The sequence below is a fragment of the Anastrepha ludens genome, chromosome 5, assembly GCF_028408465.1.
Source record: "Anastrepha ludens isolate Willacy chromosome 5, idAnaLude1.1, whole genome shotgun sequence".
Classification (NCBI taxonomy): Eukaryota; Metazoa; Arthropoda; class Insecta; order Diptera; family Tephritidae; genus Anastrepha; species Anastrepha ludens.
In genome coordinates, this window is record NC_071501.1 from 77,827,067 (window position 1) to 77,848,447 (window position 21,381).

Here is a 21,381-nt window from a genome sequence, read left to right on the forward strand (position 1 = left end):
AAGCGTAAACAACAATATTTTTACCACACTTGAAAATGTCGAATTTCGTGCCAAATAATGTGTTTTTGCGGGGAATTCTTCTTCATTATTTTAATATGAAGAAAAAAGCAGCCGAAAGTCATCGTATCTTGGTGGAAGTTTATGGTGAGCATGCTCTATCTGAGCGAACGTGCCAGAAGTGGTTTGCACGCTTTAAAAGTGGTGATTTTGGCTTGGAAGACGAAGAACGCGAGGGTGCGCCGCCAAAGTTCATGGATACCGAATTGGAGGAATTGCTCGATCAAGATCCGGCTCAAACGCAAGAAGAGGTTGCAAAAACTTTGGGAGTTGATCAATCAACCATTTCCAAACGTTTAAAAGCCATGGGAATGATCCGAAAGGTAGGCCATTGGGTGCCGTATGAATTGAAGCCAAGAGACGTTGAACGCCGTTTTATGGCATGCGAACAACTGCTTCAACGGCACAAAAGAAAGGGTTTTTTGCATCGAATTGTGACTGGCGATGAAAAGTGGGTCCATTACGACAATCCAAAACGTCGGGCAACGTATGGATACCCTGGCCATGCTTCAACATCGACGTCGGCGCAGAATATTCATGGCCTGAAGGTTATGCTGTGTATCTGGTGGGACCAGCTGGGTGTTGTGTATTATGAGCTACTGAAACCGAATGAAACGATTACGGGGGATGTCTACCGACGACAATTGATGCGTTTGAGCCGAGCACTGCGAGAAAAACGGCCGCAATACGCCGATAGACACGACAAAGTTATTTTGCAACATGACAATGCTCGGCCACATGTTGCACAAGTGGTCAAAACATACTTAGAAACGCTCAAATGGGATGTCCTACCCCACCCGCTGTATAGTCCAGACCTTGCGCCATCCGATTACTATCTCTTCCGATCGATGCAACATGGCCTGGCTGACCAGCACTTCCGTAATTACGATGAAGTCAAAAAATGGATCGATTCGTGGATTGCGGCAAAACCGACCGAATTTTTCACAAAGGGAATCCGTGAATTGCCAGAAAGATGGGAAAAAGTAGTAGTAAGCGATGGACAATATTTTGAATATTAAATTTGTACGTCAATAAAGTTTCAAATTTCGAAAAAAAACCGCACGAACTTATTCATAGTCCAGCTCATAGTCAATTCCAGCTCATCACGCTTTTTCTTGACATGCGCCTTCGAACGCAGTTAAGCATCAAGGGTTATACCAAGATATTTTGCCTCGTTGACGTACGGTATATTTACGCTGTTTATGTAGACTGGCTTGTAAATAGTTTTTTTCAGGCCGAATACAATGTGAACTGATTTGGAATTATTTAATTTGATACCCCATTTTTTTGCCCATGTTGCGATAGAACTCACCGCTGATTGTAATTTCGTCGTTGTAGTCTCGATCACTTCTCCAACTGCTAGGATAGCCGTGTCATCTGCAAAGGTTGCGGTAACGTGTTGCTCGTGAACCGGTAAGTCATACGTATACAAGAGGTACAAGAGAGGGCCTAGGATGCTTCCTTGAGGTACCCCCGCGCGTGCGTTTTGCAATGATGAATAGGTGTTGTCAAGTCTGACACGAAAGTATCTGCCATCAGGGTAGGAAGAAAGGATTTCGCAATAATTCCTGGGCAAAATCAATTTTAGTTTGTGGAGTAAGCCCGTATGCCAAACTTTGTCAAACGCCTGAGAGACGTCAAGGAACACCGCTGCGCAAACTTTGTTTTCCTCTATCGCACACTCTATGGTTCTAACAACCCTGTGATGAATAGGTGTTGTCAAGTCTGACACGAAAGTATCTGCCATCAGGGTAGGAAGAAAGGATTTCGCAATAATTCCTGGGCAAAATCAATTTTAGTTTGTGGAGTAAGCCCGTATGCCAAACTTTGTCAAACGCCTGAGAGACGTCAAGGAACACCGCTGCGCAAACTTTGTTTTCCTCTATCGCACACTCTATGGTTCTAACAACCCTGTGAACTTGGTCGATAGTGGAGTGATTTTTTCGAAAGCCAAATTGGTGCTTTGGAATAACTCTCTTGTTTTCTATAATCGGCAACATTCGAGTCAGTAACAGTCGTTCAAAAAGTTTGGACAGCATTGGTAGCAGAGAAATAGGTCGGTATGAAGACACATCATTTGGCGATTTTCCGGCTTTCAAAATTATAATTACTTCGGCTGTCTTCCAGTACATAGGAATATATTTTAATATAACAAAAAACACAAATTAATCAATTGAGACAGACAAGTAACACAATTATTGGGCAATCTCTGAAGAATTTCTGTAGTTATGAGGTCGAAACCAGGCGTTTTTTTCGTTTTCATTTTGAAGATTTCGCTCATCACTTCTTCGTTACTAACTGGCTCAATGCTGACATCGCTTTCAATCCAATTTGACGAGATGTCAATATCTTCAGATCCATCATTGGCATAGAATACTGACGTAGTCTTTTAGGCTCTTGTTTCTGGAATGGAATACTGCTGTTGGAAAAATGCTGGACCAATTGGGTTGAAGTCAAGAGCGATAATGCAGAAAAATAAAATAATTTTTAAACTAAAAACAGCAGTTTTTCAATAACAGGCAGAGGATTTTCGTAGACCTAATAATTTTTAAATGAACTCAAATCAGATGCGACTTCGGTAGTATACATTACTTTAAGGAGAAATTTTATTGCACGGTAGATATCGATATCTTATTATCAAAGTGACATTTCACACTAAAAAATTAGTTTGCCATTTTTGTTTGTCCCATTCAGTTGTGAGTTACAGATGTTAACAATGGAAGCCCACGGTAGGTACATTTTGCAGTTTTTCTTTGATAAACACGAAAATGTCAGCCATGCCGCTGAAATTGTGAATGGTTTATGGCGCGTTTAGCTGTACCAGCTAATTTCTGTTGAGGCATTTTTGGTGAAGGAAATGTCGAAAATGTCAATAAAATCACAGAAATAATCGAAGTTAACCGGCGGTTAGTGGTCGTACTATCGCCCAGGAGCTAAAGATCGACCATAACTTTTAAATCATTTGCGCAAAAACTTGTACGCAAAAATAATGTATATCTTTTTCTCCAAACAAAATCTATGGCTTATGTTCCAAAGTGAATGATTATCTCGCCTAACTTTCTCGTTTTTTTACAACTTTTCTCCACTTAATCCACGGCGACCCTCTTTGCCACCTGCAGTTGAAGGTGAAAGTCGATGACGCCCAATTGTCGGCCGTTAACAATCGCAGAATTTTCTGGTTTTCTTTGACGATTTGCTCTCTTTTTCGCCGCATACAATGGCAATTTCTCCCAAAACCGTAACAAGGTCCTCAAATCGCTTGCCCGTAGCACTTGGGGTGAGGATAAACAAATGGTGCTGGGAAAATTTAAGGCAATCGGTCAGTCGGTTCTGAATTACGCCTCGCCAGTCTGGACGCCTGAGAGGAAGCTCTGGATGCCTTGTTTCTTCAATTAAACTTTTACCTATCCAGAATCGGTCTCGCCATACTCAATGTGTCATGTCTGGAATGTGAATATATCACGCACGTGACTAACCTATTCACATGGCCCCTTAAATCCGCTCACCTAACGCCTGTCTTCCTTCAAATCGCTGAAATAGCATGTTTCTTGCGCCTATCTTTAGATGAGATAGACGATGACGAGCGGTGTCTGTACCTTACTGACAGGGATTGATGAACTGCTACAATAACAACAACAGCTTTGGTAGTATCTCCAAATTTTGCTCGGTTTGACTACTTACTATGTCTGCCTTGTCTGAGTACGTAATATTATATAATCGTCTATTGGGATTTCTGGAGCACAAAAGTGTTTTAGATCGAAGTGCAAACTTCTTATAATTCTGTTTCTATTTCTAATGTATGCTTTTGGAGAATTTAAATGTGTGAGTGTTTCATCACACGCCTAAGTGATTTCAATTCACCTTTAGCTCGATTTGCTCAGTAAACCGAATTATTATGTGTGGAACGCCTTTTTTAACCCTTTGCGGTCGATGGCGCCATAGTGGCGGCATTCGCAAATTGTCGTAAAAGTCGGGCAAGATGTCACTAAGTGGGAGTCAAAGATTTCCAGGATGAGTAGAGTTGAGATCAGTAGGAAGCACAACAAATCAAAGCCAATAAGCCACTTTCAACGAATTCAGTGATTTTTAATATCCACAAAGTGGCTTTACATCACTCAGGGAGAAATAACTATCAAAAGTTAAATTTGCTCCGACTAGCTGGTACTCTCATCAAAGAAATTTGGCGATCGCAAAAGGTAAATAGTTGTTGCATTAAATTCCTTAATTTTAAAATCTAGGCCTGTTGGCGTTTGCGTATTTTACTATAAGTAAAATAAAATTCCTAAAAAATAGATAAGGAAAAGAAATTTTTTTGCTTACTCCCTACAAACACTACTACTTTTTTCATCGCGCCTGTACATACAGTTTGTACATATATATATATATATATATCATCTGCTTTTATAGCAGTAACTTTGGCAGCTAAAGTTCAACGAATTTGGTTGGAGTTGTTAGCCAACTTCACTTTCAAGTAAAATAGCAATAAATTTGCTGATTGCGGTGCATGCACTTAAAAGTGAACGAGTCGAGTTAGTCGTTCGGTGAGTTAAGCAACAAAAGAAATGAGAAAAAAGTAGTGAAGGAGTGTACGACTATACAAAATAACTAAATCACGCTCTAATAGATCAGCACACAAAAGATTAAGTAAACACAATACAACTTTTCGTAGCTACTTACTTAGTTAGTTAGGAATGCGAATAGAATAGACAGCCATATCAAGAAATGCATGTAAAAACATCGGTGCATAGAAACGGAAGTACGTTTTGGCTGTCAATTTAGTGGTAAAGTTTGGTCAGCAAGATAAATTTTATATGCGGCCAATTCTCAACTAAATTTTCCGTAGTTATGCGGCAAAGTTACTCATACGCCCCGTAAAATATTTATGCGCATACTTGTTTAATGCCTTTTGGGTGTGTATATGTACACGTTTGCATTGTTATGTACTGTTCTTATTTGTATAGTGCTATTTGTTTACGTTTTTATATACTCATGTGCATTTTTTGTATGTACTTTTGCACACAATTCCCAAAAATTCGTTCACCCGTTTGCGTTTAACAAACTACTTCTACTTTTCTATGAGTCTCTGTGTACCTGGAATTTGCTTTAATATATTTGCTATTCAAATACATTTTTTTACTCTTTTTTAGCTCCAAAATTCCAGTGATGCCATTGTTACATTGCGCAATGTCAACCTGCAGTCGGCGGGTCGTTTTCGTTGTGAAGTTTCCGGTGAAGCGCCATCTTTTCAGACAGTCACTGAACATGGCGATATGGTTGTGGTCTGTAAGTATAAAATAATTTCAAAAATTTACGAATACACATGTTATTTAGATGTTTAAGTTGGTGTGCAAGTAGTTGAGGTAAGGTAATGCGATGCAACTGTTCTCCATAATAAGTTATCGCTCGCTTGGTTGCGATATTTCGATTAGTAAAATTTAGTACTGAAAATATGCGATTCTGATTGATTTCCCCTCAATCTGGGTAATGGCATTCATTATTATTATAGAAATTAAGCTAAACAGAAGTTCGCTACAGAGAAAAGAGTCCGAGAATTAATTCCGTAATTAAGTTAAACTTAGTTTTTTTCCAATCTGTTGTATGCAGTCAACTTATATTGTAATTAAAAACTTAAACATCGGTGGGCACTAGATTAGAAAATTACACATATATAAGTATAAGTATATATAATTATATAGATATAGATGCCTATTAGGGCGGGTCGATTTAAAAATCGCTCATTACTCTGTGAAAATCGTATTCGAGGGATCAAAATAAGAAACTTTGCCGAAGGAACTATACCTCTAAAACGAATTCTGATGTCCCCCAATTTGAGTCGAACGAAAAATCCCACTTTGACCCATTTAGAGTGCTCCAATCGAGTCCAAATGTATGACCGACCCCCACTAACTTTGGACGGCCGATCCACCCATGCCAGTGGCACACCCCCTGGAAATCCCCTGGGGGTTCCCCATACAATCATTTCAAAATATCACCATTTTTGGCCTTTACATGAGAAAAGAAACTAAAAAGTTCGACCCAAATTAGGGGATATCAGAATTCATTTTAGAGATATGGTTCCTTGAGCAAAGTTTCTTATTATGATCCCTAGAATATGATTTTCACAGAGCAATGGGCGATTTTTTTGCCTCCCCACAAATCGACCCGGCCTAATGTCTATATATCACCTCCCGTTGAAGCATAGGGCCAATCTGGTTTCAACAATCAGTTCATTTCGAAAAGATTGGCGATTAGCTTAGGTTGGGCTGCTACTTTTGATGGTTAAGTCATATAACAGCTACCTAGCATATCGACATGACTTTGATGCACGTTTATATAGTGAGCCGCCTGAAACAAGACAGGTGCCTGTTGTAGCTATTACTACGCTATGGATAGACGCTACTTTGTGCTTTACGGTAGATATGTGTTACATGGATTGTTCTTAGCTTCGGTGCTCACCTTCGACGCTACCGGCTTATGAGACATCGCTCTCGGGGATCATTGCACTTAGTGAGTGCACTCATTATGACAAGGAGGTAGCAAATTATGGATTTATGTACATTGAGGACCTGGCGAAAATTAGGGAAAGAATATATATATCTAAATAAATTCACAACATTTGCAGAGAATACAAATAGACAAAATTTATAAAAAACGGAAAAGGGTCGACCAGTGTAGGTAAACGCCGGACACAAACCGTGGCAACAAACAGCACTACTCCGTGCGTTTATTACCCGCACAAACGCAGCAATTCCAGAATCGCAGCAACGGCACAAATTACCGCAAGGCAATACCAATAAACCCGACGCCGGAATGGATAGCACTTTATAGTACGCACAAGCACTAGCCAGGAAACGGAAACAAGCGGCAAAAAGTAGGCACCAAAAAAATAACGCCAAAAAAATTGGGACCAAAAAAGGCCCCAAAGAGTAGGCACCAAGGAAATACAACGCCAAAAAGTAGACTACAAGTTTGCGCCAACATACAAGCGCCAAAAAGTAGGCAGTATTATTTCTCACTAGAAATTAGCAACCACATGGGAAAACTCTGAAAAAATAGCCTAAAGTGTATCTAAGATATACACATATATAAGGTATAGCTCTCTCTCTCCTTTTCCTTTACGTTATATCTTTTTTCTCTCTCGCAGAACGAAAATGCCCAAAACGTTGCATGGCCTTGAAATTTTACTCACCATTCTCTCCCGTCCATCGACGCCTAAGAATTTTCAGTTCAAAAAAAGAAAAACAGTATGAAAAGCGATTCCTTGTTTTTTTTTCAATTTATGTAAAAGAGGAATAGCGAGGAATATTTATTTAAGTTTTTGTACACACTCTTAAATTTTTTAAATGCTCATTTGCTGATGATAAATCAAAGTTTGCATTTTATTTTCCTTTTCGGTTCAGAGCCCGATATATGAGCTCGAAAATGTCATAGAATATCTCAATGACTATGAAAAACAGATTGAATGCTTGATGGGAACTGTTTTAGTGGTCTTAAAACTTTAAGTTTTCGTATCGATTTTGTAAGCTCAAGGCTGATTTAATACTGCAAAAAAGCAACCAAGTGTTTATTTGTGAACTTTTCGACCTGAATAAGAAGTCATCATCGGTTTTTTTTTTGTTTTGCACGAACGAATTAAAGCTTAGGATTTATTTATTTAGTTTTATGGCTCTCCAGTACAACCATATTTAGCTGAGATACAGCTTTTTCAAAAATTACAAAAAAATTGAAAAAATGAATTAATGTAACTATGTGGACAAATCCACAGGTGAAGCTCAAAGCGCCCAAAATGTTCGGGAAAATGTGTTAAGGTGGCGCGAAATTAATCATTCAATTTTGTTTTTACGAACTCCATTGCCATTTGTTTGCACACTGCAGCTGTCAAATGTGATTGACGTAAGGCACCAGTTGCAAAAAATATAGATTTTCAATAGCGTGATTAATTTTGCGCCACCTACGATTTTTTACACGCGTTTCAGGCGTTGGTGACAAACAGCCGCTTCAAATATTAGTTGCAATTTGATGCACTCAATAGCTCTTTCCATATTTTATATAAAGTTTTGCGTAAAATTTAGACAATCAAATAAACAGAAACATTTCTTATTGTACTCGAAGGAGGTCTAGAATGCAATAAAAAAATTAAATTTATTTGCAATAAGAAGAGGCAAAAGGGGGCAAATGCGCAGATATTTAGAGCAAAAAATAAATAAATAGCAGCAAATGTTCGTTGCAAATCATGAAAACATTGAGATTAAATGTTACGCCTGAAAATTATCGGATCGAGTTACCTACTTTTTATGCCTGCGACGCCTGCTGCTGGAAAACAAAAAAAAAAATACCGTCAGAAAACCAAAAAACAAAAAAAAGTAGTTTGCGTGCTTACAAAAATTGCTTTCTTAGTTCATTAATACAGCGGGTAAAACAAAATCTATAATAGGCATTTGGGCTGAGCATTTCCCCCAATTTGTGTTATAATAATTATGTCTATGCGATGTCTACGAATCGCTAATTGGTAGCCTTTATATCAACTGCGCACTATTTATGCCACTACTCAACCTCTGCACTAACCGTATATTAGTTACTATTCTATTAGTAACTAATTCGTACCTACTAATAGGAACTATAAATTCTAATTAGTTCAATGTGGTGAAAATCTCCACTTTCGGTTAAGTTCGAAAAATAATTAAAAATTGTTCAAAATATAATTTGTGAACTATGGTATAATATAACCCACACATATTTCGTATTCCTAAATTGGTTGCTGCTATTGTTCTGCTTTTTTCTCAAACTGACACTTTTCGTGAGATTTCCATTTAAATTCTGTTAATCAATAACATGAATTTTGTCCGTAATGTATAAGCCAATACTCTTATTCTGTTACCTTACTCTGTCACTTTGTTCAGCTACCAACTCTGTTCTGTTAGTTTGTTAAGTTAGCTGTTACCTTTCTGTGAAGTAATAACTTGCACTTTTAGAATTCATTACGCAGATGATTGACTTCAGTAACATTTATCGTCATTGCGTGCGTCTTTCAGATTAGAAGTATTCTTTTTTAAGAACTGAATTTATCTGATAGACAGAACATACGAAATTTGCACTTAGCTGAATCCCTAGGAATAAAAAATAAAATCCAAAAACTTTGGGTTTACATATTGTAAAAAATGTCCTTTTGGTGCAACAAATTCAATCATATTTCTCTTCAGTTTCTAGAGACTCACACTAATTTGCTTTAGTATACTAAGGGCAAATGCGTCTAGCAAAAGAAATGAACCGAATTTCCCTCCTTCTTTCGTTTCTTTATACTTTTATGCGCTTTTTTATTCGTTTATTCTCTTTTGTTTTTGCAATATTATTCTTTCGTCTGTGGTTTTTCCAATTGCACTGGCTATAACTCAATTTGTCTGGTAGTGAGCCAATTTACTTTTCTCTTGTTCCCCCTAAGCACTTTTCGTTGTTGTTATAGGTATTACTCTGCTCTACCTGTATTTGGCCTTTCTTGAATTTTTGCACTGTTGAACTGAAAACGGAGATTTAATTTGTTCATGCAGTTTGGTATTGCGGTTAATCGAGTTTGTGCAGAAAAGTTGAATTTAAAACTTTTATGAAAATGAAACCAGTTTATTTAAATTTTTTCCTCCTTTTGATTTTCATTACTATAGAAGAAGGTAAAGACAATTTCGATAAAATAAACCTGCAAATTTAATTAAATTTAGCTCAAAAAGCGATTATGCTTTTTAAGTCATTTGTTCTGTTTTGTTTTATTAGGGTGCTCGTTTGTGTCTATGTACAGCTGGGTTCAAAATAATAGGTGTGTTCATATGAAAAGTACAAATTGTTTTATTTTCAATGAAAACTTGTACTTTCATACAATAAATTTTGAGAATTGTAAGGCCTTTCTCTGAACTATATTTTTGTATTTCTGGTTCTGTTTGCGACAATAACACATAGATGTGTTTGAGGTCGGAAATTGGGCCAAACCACATCATCAATTCTATCTCATTGTCCCTATTAAAACTTGGTTATACCGAGACCTACTGACTGAAAAGCTGTATCTTTCTTTATTTCGAAATAAATAAAGTCCGTTGAGGTTGCGATCTTTGTTGGATTGCTTTGTTAGAGAGTTTGATCCAAGCCGTTAAGCCAAAAATGGGATGAAGATCTTTGGCAAGCATAGGCATCTACTTAGTTGTAAGAATCTGACGCATCACCCAGTATAAGATAACAGACTTTCTAATATAATATATGCCAATAGAAGTATATCGGCAGAGAAAGAAAACAGAGAAATAACGACAAAATGAAAAGATGTGTTTTAGAATTTATGCTGTCGACTTGAATCGATCATAATATGAATTCGCTAAAGTTCATATGAAACCTCAAGGAAGTCGCAGGCGAGAAAGACCAGCGAACCCCTGGAACGACTGCCGGAGCCAAAAAACCATGCCATGCGCCTTAGCTGGAATGAAGTTAAGGGATGGGCGCAGGACAGACCCAAATGGAAGAAATTCGTTGTGACTCTATGCTTCAACTTGGTTATAATGTAACATTGTAGTTATTACGCAGTTACTATAAAACTACTTCATGTAACTTTTGAACTAAACTTATTAAACCATCTAAAACTATATATCTACATCCTATGTCCTTAAATCTTATTTACAACTGAGCCGTAATGTGAATCACCGCGTGGATGCCTAAAGAAGCACGTATTCTCTACGAAATATTCTAGAGATATGCTCCGTTAAGCTTAGATTTGTCGCAAGCGCCTCCAATACAGGTATATCCAGAATGATTTCGCGATCATACCTAGCAATCGCTGAGTTGACGCGAGCTCCATTTTTTTTGTTTTTGGAGCACACTACAGACAGTCAAGGGAACCTAAATTCCAGTTTTGTAGGATCTGTGTGAAGTTATTCCAGTAGTGAAGTGCGACTACGAATGAGTTAGGAAAACCAACGAAACTCTTATAAGTCGAAGTTATTTGATGAACAAAGTTGTAGCTTTGATCCATGTCTCACGTCACAGGAAATCATTGCATAAAAATAATCACGATTTCATTCCATTTTTTTTAATTCAAATTTATGTTTTAAGTACTTGAAGACAACACTAAAAGCATTCCCATAATATCATATTGTTGTTGTACCATCCATTTTTTTATCATTTGTTTATTGATTAGTAATTGTTACACTAAAAACTTACCCAAAAAAAAATTAAAATTGACAAAATGATGCGCAGTTAAAATAGGGGGTCCAAAAAAAGCAGGTGTCCTGGTGTGCATGATTCCAATCCTCCTGATGATCAGAATAATAATAACCAAACGGATTCTTAATTTTTATGAATGCCGCTATCGAATGAGCCTTGGACAAGTTAAAAAAAAATTGTTCATAACATGGCGGCTGTTTAAAAACAAAAAAAAATTTTCCATATTTTTCCAACAATTCGGATTTTTTTAAATACTAAATAAAAAGTTATAGTTTTGAGCTAGGGTCATCCGATGAAGGAATGTACAAAGAATATCCTGTCCAAATTTGAATTAAATCGGTGTATTAGAGCTCGAGATATCCTTACCACCAGCTCGAAAAAAGGTCGTTTTGAGAAAAACGCGTTCAAGTTGAGTTGAAGCGGTCGAATCGGAACCGCTGCCATGCCACCAAAAAGGCTATAAGTCATAAAATAATAAAAATTGAAAAAAAATCCTCTTAATGACATATTCCTTAATTTCTGTACTTTGAAAATATGCAAAAAAATTTTCGATTTTTTCAAAATTCTACACTAGAATACCCCTTTAACAGAAGTGTACGCGCCAATTATTTATTTGTTTATTTTAAATATTTTTTATTAATTATTAATTACTTTTTTTCTGCATTTTAACTTTTCCAATCATTTAAAACTATATTTCTTATAATATTCCTCTATCTTCATTTATTTAATTTTAGCTTTGCCTGATCAAGGTCCGCCCAAAATCACCGGCGGTCGCCCGCGTTATCAAATTGGCGACTGGGTACGAATAAATTGTACCGTTGGCCGTTCGAAACCTGCTGTCCAGCTCACATGGTATGTGAATGGTGATCCAGCTGAGCCGCGTGCTTTGCGAAAATACGACACCATCATATCCGGTCGGGAAAATTTGGAAACGTCCGTTTTGGGTTTGCAATTCCGAGTAGAGCAGCATCATTTCCGAAACGGCGATATGAAATTAAAGGTTAGTACTCTTTAAAACAAGGTACATACAAATGCAGTGCAATAACACTGCGCCACAAAATGGCACAAAAAAAAAATAGAACAAGAATGCAGTAAAGTAATTAAGAAAAAGAAAGACCTGCAGAATTCTGCAACACCTGTCGTTTCGTCCCTAAATGTCCCTATTTGAAAAAAAAAACTCGTATAAAGTTACATTACCCTTAAATAAAGTCAGTGAGTGTCTATAAAAAAATTTAATACCGCGTATTTTCGTAGAACATTTTTATTGCATATTTCTTACCCGTATGGATAATTTTGGCCTTAATTTTAAAAAATTTGATAAATATTTAGTTTGAAGGGCCGATTGAGAGTTTAAATTTTTCACAAGTATATTTCTCGGAAAATTTCACTAGGAGTTCTATAGCGGATAAAAATACAACATTATTTTGTTTCTAACACTATAGAGGCAGGCAATCGTACTCACTATCTTCCCAAATGTATTCTAATATGTGCATACATCTGAAAAATAGAAATTTTCATGCCGCATGGCTTAATCATTTTTAAAGACCAAAAGTCTGAAAAAATCCAAAAACTAGTTATAATTTTTTTGTTATTTTTAGTCCTGTACGAGTGTTGAAAATGGATGTAATGTAAAAATTGCATTATCCCTTGATCTACATCGCTTTCTCTTTGACAGTTGTTTGCTTGACTTTGGCTATTGTACAGTGTAATTGGCGAGTTTTTGTGTCCAGAACAGAAAACTGTTACTAAGTCTCACAACTAAAGTTCAGATCGTTTAATTTTTTTTTTTTTCGAGTATAAGAACCAAATACAAAGTGCCGCAAAATTAATCATCAATTTTGTTTTTGAATAACTTTTTTACTAAATAAAAAGAAATAGTTTAAGTGATGGAAATCCTTATTTTGACATTTATGCGCTCCGTTGCATGTCCGTTTGTCTATCTATCAGCTCTCTAGTTTATTATAAATATATCATTATAATTATACCGATCTTCTTCAACTTAATTGGCGCTTACGCGACTTGGGTTGAGTTTAACAAAGAGCGCCAGTGGTTTCTTTCTCGTGCTAACCGGCGCCAGTTGGGCACACCAAGTGAAGCCAAGTCCTTGTCCGCCAGATCTTTTCAACGCAGAGGATACCATCCTCTACCTCTGCTACCACCAGCTGGTACCGAATCGAATACTTTCAGAGCCGGAGCGTTTGTATCCATTCGGACGACATGACCCAGCCAACGTAGCCGCTGGATCTTTATTCGCTGGGCTATGTCTATGGCATCGTAAAGCTCATACAGCTCATCGTTCCATCACCTGCGATACTCGCCGTTGCCAACGTGCACAGGTCCAAAAATCTTACGCAGAATCTTTCTCTCAAACACTCCAAGCGTCGCTTCATCGGATGTTGTCATCGTTCAAGCTTCTGCGCCATACGTTAGGACGTGCATCACGAGAGTCTTGTGGAGTGTTAGTTTTGTTCGTTGAGAGAGAACTTTACTATTCAATTATCCACTTAGTTCAAAGTAGCAGATAGGGTGATTGTGAGACTCACTGTAGGCAGTCGGGCATGCCAATGTTTACTTCTAATAGCTAGAAATGTAAAGTTAGTACATGTACTTTAGAAACGCAATTTCTACACTTTAAATGCAGAGAATAGTTAAGCCTTTGAGCTAAGACGATTAGACGAACGTTGAATTAACATAAAATAACTCACGAACAAACAAACATTTGTTTAAATAATCTTCAAAATTATTAGGTTTGAACGACGTATAATCAAAATTTTAATCCGAAATAACCTATATACTAGCTTATGACCCGAAAACCACAATCTGATTGCGGCGTGTGTAGCGGGAGTTTTCCCTGCGATGTCCACGGGGATCACATTCAGCATAGCGTTAAGCGCTAGAATATTCGTGCTCCGAAGCGCCCCAGCGCCCCACTGAGTTCAATGAGGTCTGATCTTTGGATCCTCTCCCGCTTCTTAACTGGTTTCTTCGATCTTTTGCCGATAGCGCACCTACATCAATAAAAACTACTGCTGCCTTCCTGATTCTCACCTCAAAGTTGTGCTTCCACGTTCGCCCTCTGCCAAGGATGAGTCCTAGGTACTTCACCCCGTCAGAGAGCACCAACGGGGCAGCAGACATTGAGGGGGGGTTAAGCTAAAGGTAGTTTATATTTCCCCGTAAATAAGGCGAGCTCCGTGTTCAGAGTGAATAGGCGGCCCATTTTACAACTAGATTTAGAGATGTCTGCATCAATTCCATAAGAATGTCCAAAAACTTCCCTCTGACAATAAGTGCCACATCATCCTCTCTTCTCCAGCTCTTCTAGCAAGTCGTTAAGCATAACAACCCAGAGTTGTGGCGAGAGATCGTCGCCTTGAGGAGTGAATATGCTCACCTGCTGGGTTAGATAGGCGACACTCCACTCTGTCACAACTGTTCTGATGTAAATAGGTGGTAACACCAACTGAAATTCCTTTTTTAATAAATCTCAAACACCTTTACCTGATATCCATACGAGTATTATAGTATTCAAGTCAAATTTGTGGCAAGTTACTATTTTGTCAATAAAATATAGATGGCAACGCTATCAAAAAATTTTGTTTTTAATAAATCTTGAGCACCATTTATCTGATTTTCATATTATAGTAACAAATCAAATTTGTCAAATGTTACTATTTCGTCAATAAAATATAGGTGGCAACGCTATCAAAAAATGTTGTTTTTAATAAATCTTAAGCACCTTTTATCTGATTTTCTTATTATATTTAGTATACAAATCAAATTTGTCAGATGTTACTATTTCGTCAATAAAATATAGGTGGCAACGCTATCAAAAAATTTTGTTTTTAATAAATCTTGAGCACCTTTTATCTGATTTTCTTATTATAGTATACAAATCAAATTTGTCAGACGTTACTATTTCGTCAATAAAATATAGGTGGCAACGCTATCAAAAAATTTTGTTTTTAATAAATCTTGAGCACCATTTATCTGATTTTCATATTATAGTAACAAATCAAATTTGTCAAATGTTACTATTTCGTCAATAAAATATAGGTGGCAACGCTATCAAAAAATTTTGTTTTTAATAAATCTTAAGCACCTTTTATCTGATTTTCTTATTATAGTATACAAATCAAATTTGTCAGACGTTACTATTTCGTCAATAAAATATAGGTGGCAACGCTATCAAAAAGTTTTGTTTTTAATAAATCTTGAGCACCTTTTATCTGATATTCATATTATAGTATACAAATCAAATTTGTCAGATGTTGCTATTTCGTCAATAAAATATAGGTGGCAACGCTATCAAAAAAAAATTGTTTTTAATAAATCTTGAGCGCCTTTTATCTGATTTTCATATTATAGTATACAAATCACATTTGTCATGTATGCAAAGATAAAAATATCTAAAACAAATTTTATTAAACTGTTTCTTCATTTTGTCCAGCATGTCAAACATTTTAACGTGTCTGATTTTCACTCCGACTTTCGGTATATAGGCATGGCTATACATACAAACAAATGCTCATAAATATTCAATGAAATCTGTGAAAAAGAAATGCGTAACCAAGAAGAGAATGAACTGAATTTTCCATCCCCTTTATTAATTAAGACTTAATGAGTCGTATAAGAAATTATTTCCGCTTTCCGTTTGGTCGCATCGGTTATTTCCCATTAATGAAATGCATTTTTCCCCACATATACATACGCACACATGCATGCATGCGTATTATATGTATGTATGGATGTGTGTAAGAGCAAAAGCATTACTTATTAAAACCGATTTTCTTTTATTCTTCATTTTAGTGTGTTGCCTCTCTGTCCACCTTGTATTGGCGCAGCAACGAAGAGTCCGTCGAGGGCGATCGCCCACAAAAAGCGCCCGTCTTAGAGTCGCGCGAAACCGTTTACGCCAGCAATTCGCGCGCCGATCCAGTGCAAGGTATGTCACTCCGGGAAATATTTGTTACCAAAATCTTATCGTTTTTCATTCAACCAAATGCAGCCAGCAAAACGGATTCACATATAGTGGCGCATGCGCCCAGTTTATTGTTGCTGGTGGTGGTGGCGTCGGTTGTAGCCAGCGGTTGTCTGGAACAGTTGCATATGTGGCAGAAATTGTTCGTGTCCAAACAATGGCTGCATAACAATTTCAAGCAACAGCAAGAACAACAAGAAAAACGAAGAAAAACCGTAGAACGCCAACAACAGCAGCAACAACAAAGTCTTCAGCAGCAGCATCAACAACACCAACAGCAACAGCAGCAGGGAAAGACAGAGAGACAATTGATGCGGCGACAGCTTGAAAAGCGAATTGTTTCAAGTGAAGGCCAGCACGTGATCAGCTCAGGATATCAATCGGTAATGCAACTCTTTCCAAAACAACAACAACAAAAACATCTGGTGCAACAACAACAACGAGAACAAATATGTCGACAGCATTGGCATGTTAATGAAAACGATGAAAGCGTGGAGCGGAAATGCAAAGGAGCGCACGAATTGAAATTTGTTAATTTATGTGCGGAAATGCAGCCAGCGTTGACAGCAATGACAGCATCCTCTTTAGCGACATATGCCAGCGTCGCCGATGCTCACAGCATCGCCGCCACATCGGAAGCCGATGTTATCGCAGCTGTCGCAGCGGCGTTGCCAATTAAACAATTGCTGGCTGCAAGGTAACTACGCTGAGCAGAAGAGGAGGGAGTGTAAGCAGATGACGAGGCGTCGCAGGCTACCACCACTTTGAGTTGCCTTTGCCTTGCTGCGTGGCTATTGAGGCATGCAATGAGCTATTGGCGAAATGCAAAATGCGAAAGGCAAAAATAAGAAGAAAAAAAAGAAAAAAAAAACTAAAACTTAATAATTTTAATTTGAAGAAATTCGAGGGAAAGCATTTCATTCGATTGCAAATGTTGGAGAGAATGCTTCGATTTAAAAAATTTATATGCACGCATACATATGTACATAAAGGTACTGATTAAAATTACTGCAGCTACTGGAAAGAGTGGGTGTGGAAACCCAAATTTTACGTAAATCAAAAGCAGCAAAAATTAAAGTCTTTCATTCAAGTGAATTGTTTGTAACAAAAATTTTATAAAAAAGTAAATATGTAAAATAATTTCAATATGAAATCAATTCAAATCAAAAGTGCATGTCTGTATGTATTGTTTGTGCGCATGAGTCTGTATATGGGTGCCTGGCTGTTGTGCGTGAGTGTTCGTATGCATGCAGAGTCCGTTGAATTGCAGCAGCTAAAACAGCGAATATACTTACCTACTAATCAAATATCTAATAAATGTAAGTGTAAATAAATTAAATGCAATTACTGAATTTTTAATATGTTCAAAAGCTAAATGTATGGAAACTTCTCAGTAAAGAAGGCAGCATACAAAGTTAGGTTTAGTTCAATTGAAATAGTCCTAGAATTAGACTCAGTGGCTAGTCTAACAAAAATATAAACAAAAAATAAAATAAAAAACTAGAAATACACACTCAGTGGCTACAGTTAAGTGTAATTAGCTAGCAAAAATTAAAACAACACAAAAAATATATACACATCTATATATAAGTAACGGCTATATTTGTTTCAACAGCGTTAAAGTACAATGGGATGGAATTTGAATTGAAGAAATTTTTGAAACCCAAAATTTATTCGCAAATAGTTTTTATTTATAGTTTTGAGTATCATTGAAGAAGAAATTGAGTTGGTATAACATCTCCTCTGCGATTACCCTGCACTTCAAAGAAGCCGTGCCAAATATTTTGGGCGATTATTTGATCGAAGACCGGGGAAATTTGCAAAGTCTCTCACTGGGGAGGCTAGTTGGGAGATGGAAATCAAGTGCAGGTATCGCAATAGACCGAGTGCCTTGTCTTAGACAAGCAACCTGGCTAACCTTACCTAACCTTTAAGTGCGTCATTACTTTGATTCTTATTTTGCATAAATATCAGCACGATTTGATAAGTGCTTAAAAACGTAAATAAAAGAGCGCTTTTCAACAAAAAAATTCATATTATTTTTAAACACCACCTCGTCCTTTTAACTTGATATAGAGCCCTTCATTGGGGCTTTTACTAATTTTGAATTTTTGTTGCTCTCTTTAGCATACGATTTCCCGAGGCACTCAAACTAGGTATTCGACGAACTACACTGCGTTAAATAACCGTATCACAGCAAAAATATTGACAGGTCTTGACAATTTCTTTATTTCTTAGGAAGTTCTAGTATTTTTCTTTCGGAAAATGTAGTTCTTATTCCCACAAAAACCATGTAAATCGAAATTTTAAACTTTGCTTTACCAGGTATATACCTATTAAGTGAGACTTTCAGCTATTAGTCCATAGATGTCGCTAGGAGTATTTTTAAACCTTCCCACATGTCTTGTTTTTTCGTCTGTCATCTGTAAACAATATTTAATTAATTGTTTGTTACATTACATACAGCAATGCATTTTTGTCGTTCTGAAAAATGTCGAATTTCATGCCTTCAAACTACGATTTGCGGACATCGAAAAACCACTTGTGAAATGCTGCTCTCCCGGTTCAAAAGGAAGTTTTTTTTGCATCGAACCGTTGCAAGTGATGAAAAATGTGTGTATTACTTCAATCCCAAGCGTAAACGATTGTATGGTCCGCCCGGCCACAAGCCAAAAACAACGGCCAAACCAAATCGCTTCGGCCGCAAGGCAATGCTGTGTGTTTTCTGGGATCAGCGTGGTATGATTTGGTACGAGCAGTTAAAACCAGGTGAAACAGTTGACGGTGCACGCTACCAACGACAATTGGCCGGTTTGAACAGCGCTATACACCGAAAACGCCCAGAATGTGCCGATCAGCGTCTCAAAGTAATTTTTTTTTATGACAATGGGCGCCTTCTGATTATCATTTGTTTGCATCGATGGGCCACACACTTTCCGAGCAGCGCTTCAATTCTCACGAAGAAGCCAAAAAATGGCTCGATGATTGGTTTGCGGCCAAAGACGGCCAATTTTTTTGGCGTGGCATCCACACATTGCCTGAGAGGTAGGAAAAATGTGTCGCTAGCGATGGCTATTATTTTGAAGATTAAATTTGTAACCATTTTTTGTTAATAAACGTTTGAAATTGAAAAAATAGTATCGTTTCATAGGCATACACCTGGTAAAAACGCAGGTTTATAATCCTTTGAATTTTGATAGAATAAAAAGCAAGTTTCAAAGCGATCAAAAACCACTTTAATTTTTGAATTTTTTTTTTTACTGACGGTGTTAGGTGTATCCTTCACAAAAAAAGTCCACTATTATTTAAATTGTAGCTGTTCATTCTCCTACAAAAACCGTATAAATCGAAATTTCAAACTTTGTGCAAATTAAAAAGAAAATCAATAAATTTCCATCAAAATTTCACACTTTTTAATCAGAAAAAAACACAAACAAAAAAAAAAAAAACATTTCAAGGATGCAGTTTCATAATCATTGAATTTTGATAAAATAAAGTGCAAGTTGCAAACCGCGTTGATTTTGAATTTTTTTACCTACAGCTTTGGGTGTATCCCCCCATAAACAAAGCAAATGTCAACCATTATATGCCAAAAATGTTTCAAGTCCGCAGGAAAACCAAGAATTGCATTTACTTACCTAATGTCGGTTAGTGGCAGAGAAGCTGCTTCGTACACCGGAAACTACTACAGAGTTCGCACCTAGCAGCCACTATGTAATCTGGCTTCATGTAATGCAGTCAAGAAATTATTAAGCAACGACCACTAATTTTGAGTGAATATCCAGTCTACTGAGATTGAGAAAGGGATTTGTGCGTTCAAAACGTATTGACGTCTAAAAAGTTCTGACAATTGAGAAGTAGTTTTCACAGCCAGCTTTGTTTCGCAATTTTTGGGGAAGTATCAGACAGGGTCGTACCGTGTTGAGGTAGACGAATATAGAAATCCAAGCATCCCTCGGACTTCCTACCTAGCTTTGATACATCGGTGTTCATATACATATGTGAATATATAAAAAATGTCAAAAACTGCGAAGTTTGACTTTTTAACTAATTTTTTTTTTATTATCGAGTTTGAACATATACATTTAAGTATGAAATTCGATTTCTTTTGCATGACCACCGCGGGCACGTTTTACGAAGTCCAATCGTTGAACCCAATTTTCGACCACTCTTTTGCATAAATCGGCCGAAATTCTAGCAATTTCACGTTCAATATTGGCTCTGAGCTCACAAATCGTCGCCGGCTTTTTACTGTAGACCAATGACTTCACATAACCCCAAAACGGGACGGCTTGTTAAATGGACCGTAAAATGGCCGTAATGCTCTTAAGGTAGCAGCAACAGAACGATTATTTTCATAAAAAATTTGCACAATTTGCAATCGTTGCTCAAGTGTGTAGCGTTCCATGATGAAATGTATACTAATGAAGTTTACAAATGACAAGCGAAAAATAAAAAATATTGCGTCGTTCGCCCTCCCTATCGGAAAGAAGTTGAAGCGCACCTATTGAACAACCCTATAAATATACTTTCGTGTACAGTAGCATAAAGTGCGCAAAAGAGAGGCAGAAAATATGGAGTAGCTGCCGAGTTATAAGAGTTGAACATTTTTTTTGTGAATGTTGTTTTTTTTTTTTTTTTGGCTTGAATTGTAAGTCAAAAAATTGTCGGTCGAAGTGGAAATAAAATAAATATTTTTCGTATTTTCGTATTTTATGAGAAAAAATTAAAAAAAAATACTTTTTAAATATTTAGTAGTTTCTGAAATATAAGAGTTCAAAATGCAATTTTTTTTGTTTAAATATTTTTGCTTTGAATTCTGAGTTAAATAACAAAAGAATGTAAAAGTTCTTTTATTATTATTCTTATTTCATACTCCTTTAGGAGCTTAAGAATTCAACAAAAGTTTTCCAAACCTTTCTATTTCTAGACATAAATCTCAGTTCATTAAACGATTTTCCAGTTTCATTGCGGATAGTCCTTTGCCAAGTTATCAATGGTCTGCCTCTTCTTCTCGTTCCTTGCGGAAATCAAGTCAAGGCGGCGTGCGGCTTTTCCTCATAAGACTTTCGCTGAGAGTTTTTTCCAATACAAAATTAAAAAAAAAAACCGAGTAATTTTTTTGGTAACTTTTTTTCGAATCTCCCTGC

At 36.9% G+C, this 21,381-nt stretch overlaps 1 protein-coding gene across 1 annotated transcript in view; it reads left to right on the plus strand.

Annotated features, from left to right (window-relative positions):
* The window catches only part of LOC128864764 (adenylate cyclase, terminal-differentiation specific), a 29,938-nt gene extending 10,512 nt beyond the window's left edge, over positions 1-19,426 (plus strand). The window contains exons 3-6 of the mRNA XM_054104522.1: positions 5,205-5,340; positions 11,985-12,250; positions 16,060-16,195; positions 16,259-19,426. Coding sequence (XP_053960497.1) covers positions 5,205-5,340; positions 11,985-12,250; positions 16,060-16,195; positions 16,259-16,932 — 1,212 coding nt within the window. The 3' untranslated portion in view covers positions 16,933-19,426. The remainder of the gene's footprint in view (positions 1-5,204; positions 5,341-11,984; positions 12,251-16,059; positions 16,196-16,258) is intronic.
* Positions 19,427-21,381: the final 1,955 nt, after the last annotated feature.